Source organism: Artemia sp. Qi Xiang Cuo, chromosome 9 (assembly GCF_049724085.1).
Source record: "Artemia sp. Qi Xiang Cuo chromosome 9, ASM4972408v1, whole genome shotgun sequence".
Classification (NCBI taxonomy): Eukaryota; Metazoa; Arthropoda; class Branchiopoda; order Anostraca; family Artemiidae; genus Artemia; species Artemia sp. Qi Xiang Cuo.
The window spans coordinates 67,081,266-67,105,854 of record NC_142802.1 but is presented as its reverse complement, the minus strand read 5'-3'; the positions used below and the strand labels follow the sequence as shown (position 1 = coordinate 67,105,854).

Below are 24,589 nucleotides of genomic sequence, written 5' to 3'. Positions count from 1 at the left end.
TAATTATATTCACGGTTGAAGGTGCTAACACTGACAGAAATTTGATATCGCCACAAAAATTCAAAAATTTTGAAACAACCAAAATATAAAGTTCAGGTTTCCAAGGTTTTCAGGTATGAATGAACCAAAGGCACCAATTGGGGGATTGGCAATCCCGTACCCTAAAGTTATGGCCTCCCTAAATTTCGAAAAATATATTTTTGATTGTTCAAACAAAAGCAAAAAAATCCTTTCGCCTACTTTTTGTGGATTAGTGCCCCTGGAACAGAGCTTAGATGAGCCGGAGGGCAAAACATATTTTTATTTCGATTTCACTGTTGCATTAAGAATCATTGATAGAAACTAAATGCTACTTAGCATTTAAGGATGACACATATTCTTGAGTTGAATAAATGGAAAAATTCCAAATGAAAGTAAAAAGCGATGTTAAGGTTACTGTCGTCCCAATAAGCCTCCTGCTTTTATTCTTATCTTTCAGCATGTTATAGATGATTACAAATTATATTCTCTATAGAACATAACCTAAACATGAATTAAACTTAAAAAATGTTTTTTTTTGTTTCTAATGGTAAATTGAAGGTGATCCTATAGGGAAGCTGCCCGCCTTTTTGCATAATTTTAGCTTTATTTAACAATACTTCAAAGATAAAATTCACCCTGAAACAGGTACTCAACTTTGAAAGTATTTTCAGGGAGAAAGAAGGGTCTGAAACACCAAAATTGATTTATTGGATTTGGACGCCTGAGGTTTTCAGAAAGAAAAAGAACGAGGCTGCTTTTACAGTCTATGCTCCACCAACGGCTTGGAGGAACTGTTGTCTAAGGTAAGGTCTGGGTGCATTTCTTCATATTTTCTTAAGTTAGGTAAGCTGTCAGTTAGGTAATACTAGTAACCTGTGATGAATCCTTTCAAACTTAATGCGTTTTACATTTGGAAGCAACCTGAATAGTAGATTTCTTTGATGTTATTAAAATACTTTTTAGATTTTCGGTTACTATTGTCATAGGTCTGTCTTTACTTAGAGTTATTTATCACGAATTGCTTGGTGGCTGATTCTAAAGCTACTATTTGACGTTAGATTACCTTTGTTTGCCTTCACCACTTTTTGTCCAGCGAATTATATATGGTAACTTATGAATAAACAAATTTATTACATTTTTTTTAATTTTTCTTAAGTTCTATTAAAATCCGTACAAAAAATATATCGTATTCTCGCCAGTCTTTAGTACCAGATAAAATCTATCTAAAAAACAAATCGGAAAAAGGAAGAAAACGATGAAACAACAGGGCTTAGCACATAATTGCATGCAAAGGCGCGTGGTTGCCAGACTATATGTTAACTTCTTCTCCTTTGGTAATTGTATCATACAAAAATCATGACAGTTTATAGGAGGAGGGGAGCTTTTTCCAAATCCCCCACCTAATAACTTTCAACTGGCTTTCCCTTGGAAGATTCCTAAGAAGGATTTTTAGAGCCCCCGAGACTGAAAATATAAAGAAGGAAGAGACTATGTTTGATCAAAAATTTTATGTAAATTGCCACTCTTTATGGGTTCCTCCGTCTTTGATAAATTGAATGGTAAACTGGGCTTAACCCTTTATTATTTTTCTTCGATCTGCTTTAGGTTCAACTCTCAAATTGAGAATTAATTCATCTGAGATAACTACTGCCGAACAACAAGACGTATAACATTTTATTATGATTGGTACAGCCTCAATACTAGGAATTCAAAAATTTTATTGCATTATGACATCCCAGTAATCTTACTGCTGATAATGTTGTTTACGCTGATTGTAAGAAGATGGAAAATATCCATCTATACCGGCATAAATAAAATCATTATTCTTTGCAGATAAAATCACAACTAAAAATTATGCGATAAAACAGGCTGAGTAATTATAGTGCTGAGAAAAATCATTAAAATAGAAAACAACAGATGTGCATATGCACAAAAGCTGCTGTGATTATGCCTGCAAGATCCCCATATTCATTGTAAAATACGAAAATATGACTAGTCAGCTTAGTAACTACCATGAAAGGAGAAAAGCGAAGTAGAATCTGTATTACCAGATGCCTCATATAAAATACTACAATCGTGAAAACAAAAATGCTTAAAAGGCACCCAATATTTCTGTGTGTCTACCTGTATTTCTCCCTCTCTATCTTTCTGTCACTCTGTCTATTTGTCTGTGTCGCTCTCTCTAGCTCTTTCTCTCTGTCTCCATTCCTCTGTCCGTCTATCTCTCTTTCTCTCTGCCTAGTATCTGCCCGTCTGTCTACTTCTCCTTCTCTTTTCCTCTCTCTTTCTCCGCCTCCGCCTCTCTCTCCTGGTGACAGAAATCAGTCAGTGTTGTGAACAAAATGATAGAAAAACCCTAAATAATTGGTTATTTTATTAGATAAAAAAAAAGGACCCGATTATTTTAATATACATATATATATATATATATATATATATATATATATATATATATATATATATATATATATATATATATATATATATATATATATATATATATATATATATATATATATATATATATATATATATATATATATATATATATATATATATATATATATATATATACACACACTATATATATATATATATATATATATATATATATATATATATATATATATATATATATATATATATATATATATATATATATATATATATATATATATATATATATATATATATATATACATGATTCTGGTTAGGGAGGGGTGCTCTCCTCTCTCTCTCCTATTCCCTTTTTCTCTCTATACATTTCTCTCTCTCTCCCTCTCCCTCTCTCTCTATCATTTCTCTCTCTTCCTCTCCTCTTCCCCCTCTCTCTCTACCAGTTTCTCTTAGTCTCGTATAATATGATTAAATTCAAATTCTAGGAATTATACCTCCTATTTGACAATTTTGCGACCAGAGCTGCTAATCTTTGGGAATTGTTCAATGATGATTGTATATATGTCCTGAGCTTGGGGTTAAAAATTACCCTGAAAAATAGTAATATGCATGAAATGACATTATTCAATATCTTGGATATTTTTTCCTAGCCTTGGAATTTTTTACGTTATTATTCTTGGTTGAAATTCGAAGAAAGGATATAAAATATTCTTTTTAAGCTTTCTTGGAAACTGAGGGCTTTAGATCAACTGAGCTATAAAAAAAGATGTCTAGTCTGTGATTTGTGTCCTAAGCTTACATAAAAAGGTATTTTTAACAATTGAAATCCTTATTTTTCATAGAGAAGCTTAAAAGGTAACAACATCAACTATGTATTTACTACTACTAAATCAATTGATTAATTAAGACACAAAACATAAGTTTGTTCTGTGAACTATTATTTAAACATGCATAACAACAGAATTTTAGCAATTAAAATTCTTAATTTTCACAGAAAAGCAGAACAGGTCAAAAACATCATTTTACTTGCTACTAGTAGTGCTACTACTAACAGCTCACTTCGGCACCAAACCCCCTGAGGCCCCCAACAGCTGCGTATACCTCTCCTTCCTCCCAATATACTAAAAACATTTCCTCTTTAAATCCCCCCAAGAACTTCGAACCTCCTTTAAAATCTTTCTTAGCACCTCTTTCCACCCCAATCAGGGACGACCTGGCTTTCGTTTGGCCCTAGATGGATGGCTCAACAAGATGATCTTTGGCAATCTGTCATCCTTCATCCACAAAACGTGTCCTAGCCATCCAAAATTTATCTCAATATAGGCCTAGAAAGTAGAGCCGAATCACATTTTTTTTCGCACAACTTGCTATTTGAAATACGGAATTTTCCTCCGTCCTCCAAAGCGCCTACGTTTCAGAACTGTTCTTGACTACCAATTCTGACTTCCAATATTTCAATCCTGGTTCGCTGAATTATCTTCCTATTCTTCCAAAATTTTTCGACCGTGAAAAGGTACTCTTGGCTATTCTACTTTTAACATATTCACTGTATCCACCATCTTTACTAATAATACTGGCTAGGTTAATGAAGCTATCCACTTGATCGATCTTATCATTACTTAACATCACCTTTTCAATTCAATTTATTGTCAGTCAAAGGGACTTAGCCTCCTTAACATTAATTTTCAATCCTATAGTTAATTTTGATTTCAATTTATCTTTTACATCAACATTCGGACGGCTTGTAGTCTGAAATTGCTTTTGTGGGCTATACTACTTTTAGCTTTAGACAACTTAAATGTATTGAATTAATGTGTAGGAATGAGTTTTTGTCAACAAATAGTACTCTTTCGTTTGAGTTGGAATTAAATAAAGAAAAAGTTTTTTCAACTGAAAGTAAGAAGCAACATTAAAACTTAAAACGAACAGAAGTTATTACGTATAAGAGGGGGCCATCCCCTCCTCAACCCATCACTCTTTATGCTAAAGTTCAAATTTTGTCCTAGTTCTTTAAGAATGACTCCTGAACCATAAAGGCCGTTTAATTAGAATAATAAGCTTTTTTAAAAGTTCTCAAAAATTTTCAGTTTCTCCTAGTCTCTCTCTCTCTCTCTCTCTCTCTCTCTCTCTCTCCCTCTCTCTTTCTATCTATCTATCTATCTATCTATCTATCTCTCTCTCTCTCTATTTAAATTCTCCCTCTCTCTTTCTCTCTCTCTCCATCTTCCTCTCTCTCTATCAATTTATCTGGCTCTCCCTCTACCCCCTCTCTCTATCAATTTCTCTCTCTATTCCTTTCTCTCTCTTTTTCTTTTCTCTCTTTTGCTATTGGTGAAATAATCCAAAAGAGTTAGTTGTTTCTTACTTGGTTTTGTGGTTTTACTAAACCAAGAAGTCATGCTTGTCAGACTTGTCATGACTACAGCAGTAGTTGCAACCTCCTAAAGAGCGAGCCACATCCCAAAGTAACTCAAAGTTGAAAAACCTAAATTTTGAAAAAAAAACTGCCTGATGAGAAAAAATTGCCATCTGACATTGACTCAGGATTGGTAACTATTATTTCGGTTAATCTTATAAGTAAAAGCTTATTGCGAAAAGGAATTTATGGTGATTTCGAAAAAGAGCCTGAAACCCCCTCGAAAATGGCGTCAGATCAAAATGAAAATCGCACCATTGGAATTGACATGGTCAGAAATTTTGTATAGGGTAATTAAAGTCCCCCACCTTGAACAACAAACAAAATCATTTTTTTGCATTGGTAGCACTGATGTTTCTCCTTTTTTTTCTTTTCTTTCTCTACCACAGCTAGCGGGTTACCGGAATATCATAGAAAGATGTTTAATGACACATTCAAACGGATATTAAAATTGATCTTAAGTGGCTAAAACGGATATTAAAACGGATCTTAAGTGACTAAAAATAGTTTTGATTTCCAGAGCCTCCAAAGAAAGGGTTATAAGTTATTCGATTTCCATTATTCACTTATAGCATAGTATTTGTGATCGGGCAATGTTTTGACACTTTTTTAGGGTGGGATTTTTGCATGGGGGGATTTTCACGGGGAGAACTTTCAACGCGGAGGAATTTTTCTGGGGAGGCTCTCCAGGTGAAATTTTACAGGGGCAGGGTGTTTATTTCCTGGCATTGTTTGAAAACCGTCACAAATTAGATATAAATAAATTCAACTAGAATTAAGGAGTAACATTAAAACTTAAAACGAACAGAAATTACGAAATTTAAATTAAAGTTGGCAACGATTAATTTTTAAAAAACAAAGTTTTTCTTAGGGTTGTAAAGAGTGAAGTTGAAAGTTAAAACAAATAAAAAATAACTGTTTCACAGTCTATCTAATATATATCGATAAATCTAGTGCAAATAAACGAACTGATAATATTCGATTATAGAAAACCAGTACTTTATTGAAAACATAGAAGCCAAGTATAAAAAGCAAGAATATTAGTTTAAGAGTCAAAAGCGAGTACGTAGCCTGACAACAACAAGCTTATCTGTAACGCTTTTCATAGTCTTACACCAGCTTTGATATCAGTAATTTTAAGTATACAATTAAAATTATCATAAAAATTAAGCGTAAAAATAAATATTATTTTAATATCCGCAAAGTGAGCAGAATACAAAAATAATGGATTGATTTATCAGACAACATCCTGGTCTCACCAGCTATACAATTTTGAATTGCAAAAAAAAAAACCCTTTAGTATTGCTCGAAACGATGAACAAATAAACCATAATATGTACTCCGGGGATCTGGTTATTTTCCTCTATATAACGGAGAATTTCAAGCTATAATACAAATTCTAAAGCTAGTCTTTAGTTCTAATACTGTCAAGATGGCTTCCTTAGGACTTGTCTACAAACTAATCATGAAATGTCCTTTTTAGAACCAAAACGAGATACGATAATTGGACTGAGCTCATTGTACATAAGTGATAGCCAATTAAACGAAAAAAAAAATAAACAAAAAAAGTCCTAAAAGACTTTTTTTTTGTGAAAAAGTGTCCTTAATTGATTTTACTGTACCAAAAATGACTATGTTGCTTTATGTTGCAAAAATGACTTTATGTTTTCATTAAAGTGCTAGTTTTCTGTAATCAAATTTTATTAGTTGGCTTATTTGCACTAATTCTACCAATATATGTTAGATAGACCGTGAAACAATAATTTGCGTTCGTTCTAGTTTCAAATTCCCTCTTTATTTCCCTTAGAAAAACTTCAGGTATATACACGGGATTTTGGTTAGGGGATGGGGTCTTGAAATAAAACGCAAAAAGTATTCAAAGCTTGTACAAAATATGTACATTAAAGAGTGAACTGTAAAAAATTCTAAATTTCAAATTTAATTCCGTATGGACCCTAAATCCACCCCTCCTGCATACGAGCCCGATTACTGCTACGCGCAATGTAAAAAGAAAGGCAATGTAAAATAAAGAATAAGTATAGAACAGCTCTGTCATAAATAATGTACCTCAAGGGTAGACAGCAATTAAATGCTCAAAAAGAAACAACGAAAGCGTTTGGTACTAGAGTAAAAGGATGTTTAGTGGAATGCATTGGTGACTAATAGAGGCATCACCAGGGGTGATGCCTCTATTAGTCTGTGAATTATTAGTCAGTGAAATCTGTGAAAATTAAGAATTTTAATTGCTAAAATTCTGTTGTTATGTATGTTTAAATAATAGTTCAATGTAGCTCAATCGATCAATTGATTTAGTAGTAGTAAATACATAATTGATGTTGCTACCTTTTCAGCATCTCTATGAAAAATAAGGATTTAAATTGTTAAAATACGTGTTTATGTAAGCTTAAGACACAAATCACAGACTAAACATCTTTTTTTTATAGCTCAGTTGATCTAAAGCCCTCAGTTTCCAAGAAAGCTTAAAAAGAATATTTTATATCCTTTCTTCGAATTTCAACCAAGAACAATAACGTAAAAAATTCCAAGGCTAGGAAAAAATATCCAAGATATTAAATAATATCATTTCATGCATCATATAATTTTTCAGGGTAATTTTTAAGCCCAAGCTCAGGAATATATACAATCATCATTGAACAATTCCCAAAGATTGGCAGCTATGGTCACAAAATTGCCAAATAGGAGGTATAATTCCTAGAATTTGAATTTAATCGTATTATACGATCCATCTAACGCTAAGGCTTCTTTTTAGTCTTTATTATTGATATTATTTTTGCCTAACAAAGATGGGACATATCAGAAAAGTCAAGTAAAATAAGCGCTTTGTTGTGATTATAGATGGCACTAGTATTCAAATGCGTTTTAACCTTTTTATAAGCAAGAGATCTGTTATGGCTGCAAGTTATCGAGCTTTCAGGTTCTATATACGTTATACTTAATTATTTTTCTTACGGTAAATGTTATTTTTTAATAAATGATATTTAATTGTTATTTTCATGGGAAAATTGCTTCTAAATCGTATTCAAATTTGTGTTGAAATTAGGACATTATCTTTTTCATCAATAATTTTTATTCAGCAGTTTTATGCACATAGCTCATAAGAAGACCTAAACATCATTAACATACGCTTAAACAAGTCCATCCTAAATCCAGCCACAACTATTCAAAAACAAAACAAGGAAAATATTTCGATATCTAGCTGTTTGGAAAGCAGAAAACAGATGGTTTTAGAAAGTTTGGAAAGCAGATGGGTTTCCCAGAGAATTTTGTGTGAAGAAGTATTTGAATTCGTGTATGACTTAGCCAGACGACGCAAAATAGCTTCTAGCTGCTAAGACACGCCATATTTCCAAATAAAAGATAGAAACACCAATAAAAACGGAACAATGATTTTGATTTAAATAGTGAAAACAATTTTTGCTTTTGACTGCCGAAACAAGATATTATCCCTTGCTTTGTTTAGTTGATGCCCAGGGGCGTCCCGAAGGGGGCGGGGAGGGGCAACCCCCCCCCCAACTTTTTTGGTATTCGGTAAAAATTTCGCCGAAGGCAAAATTTAGGCAGAAATTTTGCAAAATCGGCCGAAATTTAGCAAAAATCTTGATTTCTGCAGAAAATTTGGCATAAATCAGGTTGCGATTCGGTAAAATTTTGCATAATCGGCCGAAATTTCACAAAATTCTTGATTTCTGCAGAAAATTCGGCATAAATTAGGCAGCAATTCGGTAAAATTTACGAAGGTAAAAAGGTACCCTTGGCTATTCTACTTTTATCATATTCACTGCATCCACCATCTTTAATAATAATACTCGCTAGGTCAGTGAAGCTATCCACTTGATGGATATTATCATTGCTTAACATCACCTTTTCAATTCCATTTATTGTTAGTCAAAGGGACTTGGCCTCCTTAACATTAATTTTCAAACCTATAGTTAATATTGATTTCAATTCCTCTTTTAAATCAACATTCGGACGGCTTGTAGTCTAAAATTGCTTTTGTGGGCTATACTACTTTTAGCTTTCGACAACTTTAATGTATTGAATTAAGGTATAGGAATGAGTTTTTGTCAACAAATAGTACTCTTTCGTTCGAGTTGGAATTAAATAAAAAAAAAGTTTTTTCAACTGAAAGTAAGAAGCAACATTAAAACTTAACAACGAACAGAAGTTACGCATATGAGGGGGTCGCACCCTCCTCAACCCATCACTTTGTACGCTAAAGTTCAAATATTGTCCCAGTTCTTTAAGAATGACTCCTGAACCATAAAGACCGTTTATTTAGAATAATAAGCTTTTTAAAAGTTCTCAAAAATTTTTAGACTAAAGAGCAAGGTATTTAAGAGGGGTTGACCCCCTCATCTACGTAATAATTTCTGGAAAAGATGTAAAAACGTAATATTTTGTCAAGTAGAGTTTATTGCATCTCTTGCTCTTGTGGAAAATTTTACATCGGCCGAACACACCAGCAATTTGTGGGAACGATTTATTGAGCACCGGAATTCAATAGATAATGCTCTAAAATTTACAAAACCTCCAGAAAGTTTTACTTCGGCCTTAGAAGAACATAATTTTTCAACTTCTTTTAAATCAATCAGACCACTGAGTAACTTTTTAAATTCTGGAAAAGATATAACTCGGAATATTTTGTCAAGTGGAGTTTATAGCATCCCTTGCACTTGCGGGAAATTTTACATCGGTCGAAAACACCACCAATTTGTGGAACGATTTATTGAGCACCGAAATTCAATAGATAATGCTCTAAAATATACAAAACCTCCAGAAAGTTTCACTTCAGCCTTAGCAGAACATATATTTTTTAATTTGGACCATTCTGTGCAGTGAGAAGAACCAACAGCCGTTTCCGATGGTAAAGCTTTCAGGCAATGGGCTCTTAAAACATCATTAGTAAAAACACGCATTTTTGCATGTTCGTCATTAAATAAGGATACTAGAAATATAACTATTGGTCCTACTTATGACACTGTTTTAAACATGAAAGCGATATTTAAAAATAAAGTACTGCAAAATGTCTCAGGGGTTAGTTCAAATAATAAACCTAAGGGAATAGCAGCATCAAAAGCTTTGCATAAAATTATGTCGCAATAACTTATTCCTTGTTCATTTGTTATGTTAAAAGGTTTAATCCAGTTCCTTTTGTGAGGTGGTTTCATCAAGGTAGCTCCAAATTGTAAATTTAAGCAATTGTATTTTACATTTTTAGTTGAGTCTATTTTAGTTTTATGTACATTTTTTAGTTTTAGTTTATTTTTTTCCTACGCTGAAGACGTCTTGTTAGATACGGGAGAAATACTCGTTTTTCTTTTTTCTTCGTTTTCATTTACTGGCCATAGACCCGTTTGTCGTATTTATATTTGTATTTTTTTGTGTTTCTGCCTTAGCAAAAAAACTCCACTGAAAATTTATCGAAAAATTATCCATGATTACATTAGATCATAGCGTAAATGGCGACTCATTAGACGTATATTTTTTCTTATATATTTTAGCAATTTCGATATTTTAGGTTAAACAGTTTAATTATTAATAATTATTTATTAATAATTAATTATTAATATTTAATTATTTTATTTACATATTAACAATTAATATTTAATTATAATATTTAACTATTAATAATCGTTCTCAAAAAGTCATATATTTTTCTTATCATTTGCTACGCTTTATTGTTTTGACAAAAATGCCTTTCCTGAAATAAAAAATGTATGTACTGTCGAAACTCTAAATTACCATATAGACGAGCAACGAGATAAGTAACTGGAACGAATTCTATTTTCTAAAATTTGACTACGAACTGTATGATCTTGGATGAAATTGCAAATTAGCGATACTTGATTTTATTAAGATTTAAACTAAAGTTCAAGATTGTCCGCATGAATATATCTTCTATCGGGTTGGGTGGAGTCGGAAGGAATTTTTTCTAAAGAATATTTTGTTTAAATCTTGCTCCCAAAGAAACACAGGCGTAAGAAAGGCATATGTGCCAGAAGAATGTCGCACTTCAGTTCCAATCTTATAAAGTACGTATCTTTATATTGGGCCATATCCAGAATTTTGCCAGTACGGGGATACTTACATTTGGACGAACGCATAGAGTTAGAGACGTTCATTTACAATACGAGACACCTCTTGGAGATACAGTTTCACATTCAATAATATTAAGTATAAATAATTTTAACTTTATGCTGCTCGCTTGCTGTAAAAACTAGTTTTTTCATTTGAAGGTCAGAAGCACCATTAAAACTTAAAACAAAAATAGTTTATTACGCATATAAGGGCCCCCTCGTCAACACCTCGCTCTTTACGCTAAAGTTCGAGTTGTATTCCAATTTTATTAGAATGACTTCTGAATCATAAAGGGCGTTTAATTAAACTAAAAAGCTCTTTTAAAAGTACTAAGAAAACTTTAGCGTAAAGAGCGAGGTACTGACGAGGGGGTGACCCCCTCATATGCGTGATAATCTCTGTTCGTTTCAACTTTCAATGTTGCTCCTTACTTTCAAGTGAAAAAACTTGTTTATTTTATTTATTTTCTGATCATTTTTTAAATAATGCTTGGAAATCGGGCTCCCACTCCTAATAACCAGTACTTCCCAATGACCAATACTATATATAAACAATGGGGAAAGTTCATGGCCTGCAGCCCTTCCTCTGGGGACTATGGGGGGGGGGTTAATTCATCCTCAGATACATAGCTATTAGATTTTTCGAATATGCTCAATAAAATGGCTATCTCAAAATTTTGATCGGGTGACTTTGGGGAAAAAATGAGCATGGGAGGGGGTCAAGCTGCCCCCCAATATTTTCAGTCACTTAAAAAAGACACTAGCATTTTTGATTTCCGATGAAATGAGCACGATGTTCTATGATTACTGGTTCTATATTATCCCCCCTGGAAAAAAAAGCATCCGTAATCTTTCTTCTGGCAAAAAATGCAAAATTCCACATTTTTGTACATAGGAGCTTGAAACCTTTACAGTAGGGTTCTCTGGTATGCTAAATTTAATGGAGTCATTTTTTTCAAAATATATGAATATAGAAGTTCGTTATTTAAGTTAATTCTAAGGTACGTAAGTAGTATGTTTATAATGAATTCTACAAGACATATAGGAAAACATTTCTACAAGACATATACACCTATTCAAAGAGAGTGAGTATCCTCTCACATGACCTTATACTTCTACAAGACATATAGGTAATACTTCTACAAGACATTACACCTATTCAAAGAGAGTGAGTATACCCATGTATATAGTTAATAATTCTACGGGACGTATACATATTTTCAAAGAGAGTGAGTATGCTCTCACATGGCCTTATACTTCTATGAGACATATATGTAATACTTCTACAGGTCATTACAGATTTTCACAGAGAGTGAGTATAACTTGATTGGTGATTGGGATTTGACTAAAATGAATAGTTTTCTTTACACTTCATATTAGAAAGAGACTTGAATTCAAAGAGAATAGTTTATTTGCGAGGATATTACTAGAGAAAAATGAGTGGTGCATTTACATTATTGGAGATTAATGATGGAGCCGACAGCAGCATCAACGATATACGAGTACCCAATGTAGCTGTGGAAATAACCGCTGGTTGTAGACTATGTCTTGAATGGGACACTGTGTATGCTAGATATGTGATATCATTAAGCAAATTTAAACAGGAGGAGCAACTATGTTTTGCTGGAAAAGTAAATATTCTCCATATAAGTAAACTCCGGTCAGCATTAGTTGTCCTATCAAAATATATTGATGAGAACAAAATGCATCAGTGAATGCTATTATTGTAATTATGTTCAATAAAACTGTTTTCAAATCAAAGGTGGTTTTTTTTTCTTTCTATAGCATACTAGCGTATATTTTTTAGAGTAGACAAATTCTGGTTAGTCTGAAGTTGGTTGTGAGAGAGTTAGGACTAAAAAAAAAAAAAAAAAAATGGATTCGAGAAAGAGCGAATCATGGGGAATCTAGTTCTTATGGAAAAACGTTTGATTCTAGATGACGATTTTCTAGAGCTGTCTATTCAAAGGAAGATATTTTCTCGGGGAATGCTTGTCGATATAATGAAAACTGATTCTCCATCATTAGACTATTGTATGAAGCTTCTACGTCGTGGTCCAAATGCATATACACAATTTATTGATATATTGATCACGACACGGCAAAATGATATTGTGGATATGCTTTTAAACAATAGTTTAGAAATTTAGGACTTTTTTCATGAGAAAGATGGTGCTCAAGGATGATTTACTCCTCTCTCTCTATCCCAGACAATTTTTCGTTGTTGCTAGCTCAGTTTCATTGTGGCAGTGAGAGTGTCAACACATGACAAAATGTTCCATACATGTCCGTTATGGAACACACTGGGCAGTGTGTACGGTATGTACACACTAGGCAGCTGGTCATCATGTGAGAATTGCGCAATGATTGATGAGTATGATGAAAAGTGTAGATTATGCAACCCGTGTAAATTGCATAGAGGATATGCTATACAAATTAAAGGTTGTAATTCCTGTCTTGAAGAGGGGGGTGACTCTCATCCTAGAGGCAACCTATGCTCCAATTCTCATTATGATAAATGTAATCAGTGGGAGAATACATATCCCGGTATGATTGGAAAGAATCCTAACCGTGATTTTAGTTTATTGCTAAGAGATTGGTATCGTAATGGTTTTTCATTGTTCTGGGTGGAGAAACCGGGTCAGCAATTTAAATGCTGGAACAACAAAAGAATTTGGTTTCTACGTCATTGCTTTGGAGATAATGGGTGTTATGATTATAAGCCCACTTATATTTATTTGGCGTTGGAGGAATGTGATTCGACACTTGGGGACACTGTTTGTGAAATTGGTTCAAATAAGCAAATTGAAACATGTGAATTCTATAGAATGAATAAGAATAGTATCATTGACTATACAAAGAGATATGACAAGAGTGAAGTCACGCTCTACTGTAGAAAATGTGATTCTGACATTGCAGTACATCAGGATCAGTACACTGTGAATTCAGATAATCTACCTGCACTGGTTGTTGTCGACAAATACCTAGTAGTGGATGAAATATAAAGAATAGAAAAGTTGTTTTATGATGTATATAAATTTTTTTTTATTAATAGACAATGTCACATACATTTTTATAACATTTTATTAGTAGGGCACTAAAATCAATAATAAAAGAGCTTTTAAGTATTTTCTACGCTATAAAGTCGTTAAATAAAGGTAACTCAACGTAGATGTTGAGAAACTGATTGTAGGTATAGCCACGACATCTGAACATGAAAAAGAGTAGTGCATGAAAGCCACATGTCTTAGTCATTAAATCCTGTACTCTTCGTTGATTTTGAATAATGGTTTTCCCACTGCTTTCAATAAAGTTGCTGATGTATGGAACGTAGAATTTATACGATAGACCAAGAGGATAAAAAAAGTCAACATTCTTAGCTGTTTGAAAGATGCATAACCATTGACCGATCTTCAAATTCGACAGAATGCTATTAACAATTATTAGGGTATTGTTCACACTTGGAATTTTTTTAATGAAGTCCGAAGGTATGCAATAGGAGTTGTACTGGGACATGTATGAATCCATACTAAATACATTAATTATTTGGTTTGTGTTCATGGTGCTAGGTCTAGTAGAACACTGCCGTCGGGTGTGTTTTCCCAATAGGTTTCAAATTGACTCAGTTATATTAGCGTGATACTCTCAGTCAAAGCATCGGCAAATGTACACTCTAAACATCCAGTCCCTGTTCGTACTATACTCATATCCTGAGTCCCTGACAAGTCCAAAACACTAACTACATGATTTTTTGAAAATATTGAATCGGTTATTCCATTTTCAATTAGTTGAGAGTCATGATCTAGGGATTGCATGGTCAACTCGTACAGAGTTCTATAGGATTTTTTGTCAAATGATAGAGTGTAGAGTGGAATACCATTCACTTTGCACAAAAGGCTAGATAGACCGAAAAAATTAAAATCATGGGGGATTCAGTCCAGGATCCAACGGCACTACCACTCTTCACAAAGGCCAAAGCCAATTTTGATGGGATTTCTCCATTGATAAATGATGAATCGCTATAGCTACGAGAGCCGGCGGCAATGTGACGTTGATTAGTGATCGTATGGTGGACAAGAAGTTTAATGTTGTTACCATTGGCTCTTAGCTTTTCCACTGCTAATGCAACAGAGCTCATAACCTGTTGTTTTCGGACGTGGAGAATTGCCGATGGGATAATGAAAATTGGATCGGGTGCTGCAGGAAGTGTTTTCTCATAATGAAATTCGATGGGGCCCTCGGTAACTTTATGTCAATCTTGACATTGGGGGGTAACCACTGGGATACATTGAATATCTCATGATTCAAATTTCCAACTAAATAATATTCCTGGCTCACAGCAGTAGTCAACTCACCGTCAATATCAACATTTGTTCGATATTCATAGCCGAATGATTGTCCTCTCAACTTCTTGTACGCCTTTAGCGTCATCTTCATAAATTGTATGTAGCTTGCATAGTTTGATAAATTATTGCTAGTGCTCACCAATGTTCCATTAATAAATACATTAATTTGCTTGAATAGATTTTGTAGAATACAGTTTTCGTAGGATAGACCATCGCCGGTAGTTGGAGTTACATTATCTGACTTTTTCTTCACCACAACATTTAAATCAATAAATGTTGATTACAAATCAATGAAATAGTCTTCATTGGAAAATATTTGAAAGTGTATATTTTCCGAGAGGGGTTGTTGAGGATGAAATTGTTCATATTAGCCATACTTGACACTGACATCAACGTTTTCAGCATTGAATAGATTCAATGAGGAACTGATTGATGGATATGATTCCTTGTGGGGGAGATAAGTCATCTTAAGAGAAGAAATCCTTCTTTGATCTAACAATCTTTTTCTTTTTCTTCTTTTGCTTATAGGCCCTCGATGTTTTATTCCTCAAAGTCCTTGTTGATGTTATTTGCTTCCTGCCTGGGTGGAGACTGATAAGTGAATGACGCGAACGCATCCTTTTCAATCCCTCCCCATTTTGTCGAGATTTTAGTTGCTCACCAACGGCTCTTGCTGAAGATCTAATATTTTCCTTAACACTCTCCTTGAAATTCTTGCCCGATCCCCAGTCCTGTAGTGTGAAGGCAGCAAAATTTGATGCAGCAGGTACAAGATACGAAGTTCCAAGTACATAGGTACAAGTTCCAAATAAGAAGTGTTTACAGGAACATACTGAAGATGCTTTATATTATAGTGATGATTAAGTTAATGAGTTGTTTTTCGTTTAAGAACACGTAGGAGAAGAATATTTGAATTACCGACTCTCGATGTTTCCACAAAGGATGAATAGAGAAATATGCAAAAGTTCGAGGCATAGCCAGTTGGATAATCAGCAAAAATTACTTGATTCCTCCCATAAATTGTGCCAGCACTTTTCCCATTGATCATATTTTGTTTGTGGTCAAGAACATCTCTCAGGTTATCACTGGCAATAATCATTTCAATTTCAACAGTTGAGGTATTGTTAATCCTATCAGGTTCAAACGAAATATTAGAATAGAATGTACCATTCCTACGATATGAGATTTTTCTATTGATTGTACGACACAAATCCCCCATATTATCATATTCAATGTATTTCAATTTGGCATGTGGATATTCACTAGATTTAAGTGCTTCAACCCATTCATAGTCGACAAAGAGTGTCCAATCGAATGGTATAACTTTTATATCATACACACGATCCTTTCTCAGGATCGGAAACGATGGACATGAAAGTTACATAGAAATCATTGGGCATTGTCAATATATTCAACACCGATCCAAGAATCAAAATCAGAGTTGTATCCTAGCCACCGAAGAAGTAACTGTTTCTTACCCCTGCGAGTACATGTCTTTAATGTCTTTTCAATTTGATAGATTTCACTATTATTTTTAACTTTTTGCAGTTCATAGTCATAAAAGCCACCGAGAATCTCTTCATCTTTGGTATCACGCAGGCGATAAGTTATGGGTTTAGTGTCAGGGATTTTTGCCACTTTAAAACGTTCGGTGGAACAAAAGTAATTCACCATTTCGAAAACATTGGTTGTCCTATTAATTTGTACAGTATCACCAACATTGAATTTAGTTTTCTTCTTGAAAATTTATTGGTTGGAATATTGTTTAAGAAAGGTGTCAATTGTATCATGATCAGAATGATCAACTTCCGTTGCCGTAGAGTTGGACAATGATCGATGAGGTCGTTGATTATGAATCAACATGATTTTATCTAGATCATGAATAAAAGCCGATGTATCTTTCAATGTACATTATCTTGAAATTAAAAGTCGACTAGTTCTTATCAATCGTTCGGCCAATGCAGCCTTTATAGGACAATGACTATGATAGAGCAGTGTACTATATTTCTCTGGTACTTTTGCAACATGGGGATTAACAAATTCACTACCACGATCCGTTTGAATTTCTTTATATAAATCCTGTTCGAGAATACTTTCAATGGCCTGAGCAACTTCAACACCTCTCTTTGATCGCCATGGAACTGCATATGCATAGCGACTAAAAACACTGATTGCAAGTAGAATGTACTTGTACGGTGTATTATGACGTCGTTGAATCTCATCTGGAGTCAGGAGATCTGCTTGTATTGTATGCAATGGGTAAAAGGCTTTAGTTTTCGCTATTGTTTCGCATAAAATCTCTGATTTCTATGCAGAGTGTAACTTGATTCATTTTGTAGATAGTGTTGTACACTTTCAGTGTGAACACCAGTGACTTTGGAAAGAGTGGTGGGGGAACTTAGACTCCCCGCCTCACCAATATTTTTATAAACACCTTTCAGAACTTCAACCATTTTGAACGTAAACACGTTGTGTAACATCCGCTACCCTTTTGTATACTATTTGACGATGGTGACATGAAACATTTTCGCTTTTTCCTCACCGCCTTTGTCAAGTTTTTTCCACTAGGTGTACTAGTATTTTCCAAGATTGGTTTAAAATCTTCTTCTTCTTCTTCATGTTCATATTTTAATGGTGTTGTTGTAATTGATGATGATGATGCATGTTCGTTTAATTTTTTTAGAATTTGTCTATTGCTAATAAGACTTTTGGGGAAGTTTACTGTATTTAGAAAGTTGTATAGATGAGCGTCAAATGATAATAGTCCTTTACGATATGTAACCATGTCATAGATTAAATCAAGTAGATTATAACTCTTGCCTTGAATTATAATCCCTTTCCCATTGTTCTCAACTTGAATATGATCTTGACCACTTTCCATAAGATAGGTTAGGAGTCGTGTAATTTTTTAAAGATGTGAGTGGGGCATTAGATTTCCAATTTTCAATACAATTGAATCCAATTCCTCCTTATTTAATTGTGTTCCAGCAGCAGCAGACTCTTGAGAATATGATTCTTTTTTGTGATCAATACCAGCAGCAGCAGCAGTGGGCTTCGAGTGATATAATCCATGCTTGTCCATCTGATATAGTTCATGTTGACCTAAAAACAGTTTTTTATCATCCACCGTGGTTTTACCGTCAAGGAATTTACCCGGATTGCCTTCAAGGCGCTCCATGACATAAAAATCGAGTTCAATCGGGGACAATGTACTCTATTTTGCCATCTCGAGAAATCTGTTTACAAGTCCTGCAATTATTGGCAGTAAAAGTGTGAAAAAGCTACCGCCCGCCTGAAGAAGACGCTTCCTTTTAAAATTCTTTCCTTTTTTTTAGAGGCCAATTTACGCACAATGGAACGATCTTGCTTTGCCTGTTGCTTAACTACTTCTGGCAGTTGAACATTGCCCTTAGTTAAATTTAAACAAAGCTCATATATTAGGTTAACGACATCATTGTCAGTACCTTGTGTGAGTATGGCTTTCCTAAGCGAGGGTTTTGAAGTGCTTAGAACTGAAAACAGATGTCTATTTTCATGTAGTTTATTCAGTGTCATGATAGCGAATAATAGGTCTTTTTAGTGTTCACGGGGAGATATACTGTAATTTTATTGTAGAAAATATCTGTGACTACACGCGGATCCTAGGGTGTATTTAGATTAAGATCCAACAGGATATAACCGTCGGGTTTATTAGTTGCCTGATCGTATGCTGAGAGCAGAAATTTAGGGGCACCTGGATAGATTTGTTTATTGAGAGTTATTAGCGAGCTAGAATCACGAACAACTCTGTAGATGATATAGTATGTGCAGTTCAATGCAAGTATTCGCATACATTTGCTCTGATGAAAGAGATTGTGTAGAACCAGAGTAACGGAAATCTGTTCATGATGAGAGCAAACAGTAAACAATTGCAGCATTTCCTGGGACCATTGTTCAATAGATTCAGCCAGATCGTCAATGATCAGCCAAGAGTTTGGTTCAATAATGTGGAAATTATCAAGTCCCTGTATGAATTGTATCTGCACCAAACCCGGGGTGGCAGCAATTGCTTTTATTTTATCGTATGACTCCTGCCAAATATTGTAAGAATAGTAGATTTTTTCGGCTTTTCCACAAACATTTTATCTCAATTTTTAATTATTTTAGTTAAGAGTGTTGTTTTGCCTGACATTGAGGGCCCGCACTAAAACGATCTGAATGGTTTTTGGAATTGATACACGGTCATTTCAACAATTCACCGTGACAACTAGCCATTGACTATAGCTGTGTAATGACTAAATAATTTCCCCCTACAAGTCTGTTCAAGAATAATAATAATAAGAAGAAGACGAATAAAAAATCATATTCTCTATTATTATATTAATAAAAAAAGTAAAAATGATTAAAAAAAATACATTGAAAAAAAAAGCACATTAAACATGAAAAAAAAATACACCTTTTTATCTTCTTTATAATAAAAAATACAACATTTACATAGACACGGAGAAAAAACACTTAAATAAATACACTTTTTTTTGTTTATTTATAGAAAAAATACAACATTAGAATAAAGCACTTGAAATAATATCACTTTTTTTTTTGAATGAAACATGTATATTTACAAAAAAGAAAATCTGCTCTAAGTAAAAAAAAAGATAACTTTGATAGTGGCGGTGGCCCCCGCTGGCAGTCCCCCCGAGCCGCGAGGCCCCCCCCCCAAAGGCCGCGAGGCCCCCCTCCCGCCCCAAAGGTTTTAGAAAAAAATTTACTGGACTTTACTCAAACCGAAACTTTCCCTATGGATAACACATTCGGCCCGGTCTGAAGTTAAATAGAGTCCAAGGGGGAGGGTAGTCACACCGTCTTGACAAATATAGACCTTGTCGGAAATAATACTCGTGGCAATTTTTTCTACATTTACAGTAAAGTTCCTGTAGTTGAGGGAACGAATTGCCAGCAATTTGAGTGGTGGAATTGTATTTTGAACGATACAATTCCTGTAGACGTCCATGTTAAAATTTTTATCCACATAGTACATGGGCACTCCTTTGCAACGTTTCTTGATTTCCTTGTCATGTGTCTGCATAAAGTACTCCTTCCGACTTACAAACATGCCACTGGAAATTAAGTTGCTCCCCGTGTCAAATTTAAAAAATAAAAGCTGATTTGGCGCCCGACGTTTCACTAGCTCTGGGTAAAGACCACTCCAATTGGTGTAGTCCATCTGTGAGCTGATAATTTCACCGTGCGCCAAGTCATCAATTAGATTTAGGATTTGTACTTTTAGCAGTAGAGAATCCGTGTCCCAGTAGCAGACCTCCACTTGCCCCTTCTCCGGCCACTGTACCCTAGTCACATTGTAGTGGAATTTCAACATGAGCTTTTTAGAGATCTCCAAGATCGCACTGCCTGCAGCAATATTTTATTCAGGACAATGTGTCTTTTTTTCCTAATCAATCGTACCATGTATGGGCCAGTAATAATAAAGGAAGTGTAAGTTGAGTGGGCGATAATTCGAGCATATGGCTTAGGATTGGTCACAATATCATAACGGTTCCTATTGCAAACACTCTCACACAATTTACTGAAAGCAAAATTAAAAATGAGCTTATACATTCTTTTTTCGGCTTTCGTCTGCGCTTCAGAACGTTTTTTGACAAAAGTGTCAACAATCGTTTTCAAATAGGGTTTTTGACTAAACTGGAGTGCTCTGTGAACCCTTGTGACGTTGAAACCGTTGTCGCACATCCATTTTAAAGTCACATGATGTACAACTATATTTTTTTTCGGCAGAAGCTCAGCAATAGGTTTTTGTTTTGAAGGTGTCCAATGCACTCCGTCCACCTCGACTAAACGCCTATTGCGGGGACTCAAAGAGCCCTTAGTCACAGGTCTATTGATGCACGGGAAAACAAAATCCTTTAGTGAATCGTGAAGTTCGACTGGTATCTCTCCATCAATTTCAAAAAACCCTCCAACCAGTCCATTCTTCTCAACACTGTCAATGTTGGGGAAATGGGGAGCTGGAGGGTCATTGAGCTATTTATTGTCACCGCAAGGTAGCGCATAATAGGAAATGGCCGAGGGGTAGAGAGAATTCATATAAAGGAAAACTGCATCCGATTTTGTCCCCGTCTTCTCTCCTGTTGGATCAGTTTCCAAGATACGATCCCCGTGAAAAACAAAACCACCCCTCATTTACCTTTTGATGAACAGTTGCTGATCAATGTCTGTGATTAGCTCAATGTTTCCCCCACTAATTTTTAGGATGAGATCCATCATCAGATGAGGAGATGAAAAATAATATCCCAAATCAAGATTAAATTCTCCATAGATTTTGTCCGTATTTTTACACATAATGTCTAACAGAGGTAACACATCACTCGACAAATACAGCTTATAGTAGTCAAACCCATTTTTACACCCTCCCTCTGCCCACACTTTTTTAGCAAAACTGTATTCATCGGGGGTGCACCTACGATTATGTAGACTGTCGTAAAACAATTCAATGCAAGGAATAGTTTCCTCGGCGAATCTCGACATGGAACAATAATAATCATAAGGATGTATGCACTTGGCCGTAAACCGATCAATATAAATTATTTGAAAATTGTTTTTTGAGAAGGGGGAAAGCGTTGCAGCCGTCATCGTTTTTCTGTACTTGAATTAATTCGCTCAATGATTTAGGGAAAAAACTGTAGGAATCTAAAAAGCGAATTTTATTCGTGTGCTCAACATCGTCTTAGACAAATTTCCACATAAATTCCAAAACAAGCAACTTTTCCAATGATTTAGGAATGATTTTGTAGGAAAAGCGGGCTATCACCCACGCATCATCCATGTTTCCATTTCTTTGAAGTATGTGCTTGTAGCACATACTTCAGATCGTAGTTAGAGTTATGTATAAAAACCGGAAGAAAAGGTTGCTGTTTAATTTTTAAATTACATGAATTGACAAACCACCCCCGACAGTTCCTTTTTCCAGTTGAATTGGGGTTAATAAGGTCATCATGATCCTTGTCTGTGGCTTTTGGGGCAAGAACATCTTTAAAAACCCAGCAAATCTTACCTTGTTCTAGTGCCAGTTGCTCTTTATCTGATAATGTAATTGGATAGTTGGTGTTACGCAATCATGAAATTGCGCTGTTTGCTGTGTTTATTAAAGATACCAACATTTCCATGCTACCCTCCTCATCCATAGCTAAAAAAAACTCATCCAACTGCATTTTATTATTGGAATCGTGACGGGCATGCGCATAGGAACACGCAACTAGTTTGTGTTCCTTGACTATATTTGGCCTTGATGGGTCTGATACCTCCACCAGTCTTGATTCACAGTCTAAAGAAACTTTATCAACTTGTAGCAGGGAATTTTGGAAATTTTTAAATTGTAAAGTATCTTTGCCTTCTGCCGGCATTTCAATTCTTTTTTTTGCCATGACTTTTGCAATTGCTCATGTGATCTGAGAACGTTCGCTCAGATCTAAATGAGAAAAGGCACATGGGGCAACAGAGACATTCTCCTTTGTTCTTGCTTTGGGATAAAAGTCGACTTATTGCTGTAACGGGGAAAAAATGACCGTAGAAATTTACATCTTTGGGAGGCTCGTAAATAACCCAAACCCAATTTTTAACATTATCTACCATCGGTGTCCTAACTGAATACAAAAATTCTTTTTTATTTGGTTTTTTCCCCTATTTACAAATTCCGTGTCATACTGGAGAATAACAACCCCCAACCCGAGATTTTCATTTGTTTCTCAAATAAGCCTATTTCATTCAAGGACACTAGATACTTCCCTCTAAACAATAAAAATTTACTTTAGTGAAATTTTCTCCACTGTTGCGTGCAAGTCTGTCGAGATTTTTCATTCTTGAATCATTGTTTAATGTTTTATGGGCTGCTGCTAAAAAGACATATTTAAAGCATTGCAGCCCCGTGTCAAAATTGATACCCTGAACTCCTCTGGTAGCCAACAAATCTGGGTGGCAATTTATTTTGTTACCCCACCCTCCCCTTAAAATAAAGTTATTTTTAAATCTACTGAGATTCAGAAGATTATATATAAAAAAATATATAATTGTGGACCCACTTCCCCTCTCATTAAACTTGTCCAAAGTTGAAATTAATTTATTTACCCAGTTGAAAAATTTATTCTCAAATTCATTCAGACCAGGGTAAAAAGTCTGGTTGCCAGTTGAAAAATGAAAATAAAAAATATTCCTGGATGTTCCCTTTTGTAAATAAACTTTTTGATTCACTGAAGATTTAACACCCCCTTGACTCCCCCAATTATGAATCTGAATCTCAATTTGTGCTCAAATTTGGTCAATGTAGCTATGGAGAACATTCACTGGATCTGTTAAAATAATGTTCCTGTCAATCCCGTTTTCTTCAGGAGGATTAAAATCTACCCTATATTTTTGTAAGTGACCTAGAGCAGACTCTAACAAATAAAATTCACGTAGCTCCGGGGATGTGACACTAATTTCATGTCCTGCCCCTATTTGTACAGGACCCAATTCACTAATAATAAAATTATTGTCAAAAGTGTCCCCGTGAACATTAGGTCCTACAACTTGCATCGTTGTATTACTACTACTACTACTATTACTAGCACTAGGTATATCATTAAGCGGAATGGTGGGGGGTGACATAAAATTGTCAATAACACCACCCCCTGTCTGTTCAATTACATTAGATGGAGATGGCATAAAGTCCCTGAAGGCTAGTTGGCATGTCTTCCAGTGTGTTTGGGGACAATTGATCGAGCCAGACTGTATTGTCCTGTGACGTAATTTCTATATGAGGACCCGGTTCAGTTGCACTACTAACACCACCTAAATGCTCACACATAAATCTATCTACCCATTGTGGATCCTCTATCATGTCAATGTCACAAGTTAAATCATCTACGCTAGCCCTATTCTCAAAACAATCATTAAGAAAACCTTTATGCCATTCCATATTGTCTAGAGCTAATGCTGATGGTTCGTCTCTGAACTCCATCGGTGGTGCTAGAATTGGTTCAGGTCCAGTAAATGCTGATGTTTCATCACCCAATGGCGGTGTTATTTCATTAATATAGATAAAGGGACTTATTTTTTATGTAAAATAATCATTATTTTTATAAAGTTAATAAACTTTGTCAATTTTTCATAGTCATTTTCCCACCATTTGAACCATTAAAAGGAAAAAAAGTTACATTGCCATATGTCTTTCATAATGACAACTGAACATGTTAAAAATATATTTGGTTTAGTCAGGAAAATGAAGTCTTATTCTTAGAGGAGAAGTTAGAACAAGAGAATAATATATAAAACTAATGGTT

General features: G+C 34.7%; 1 protein-coding gene across 1 annotated transcript in view; it reads right to left on the bottom strand.

The window, feature by feature from the left end:
• Positions 1-2,141: 2,141 nt before the first annotated feature.
• LOC148948961 (uncharacterized) overlaps positions 2,142-24,589 on the bottom strand; it is an 87,205-nt gene continuing 64,757 nt past the window's right edge. The window contains exon 3 of the mRNA XM_089095072.1: positions 2,142-2,329. Within this exon, the coding sequence (XP_088951198.1) occupies positions 2,142-2,329 (188 nt within the window). The remainder of the gene's footprint in view (positions 2,330-24,589) is intronic.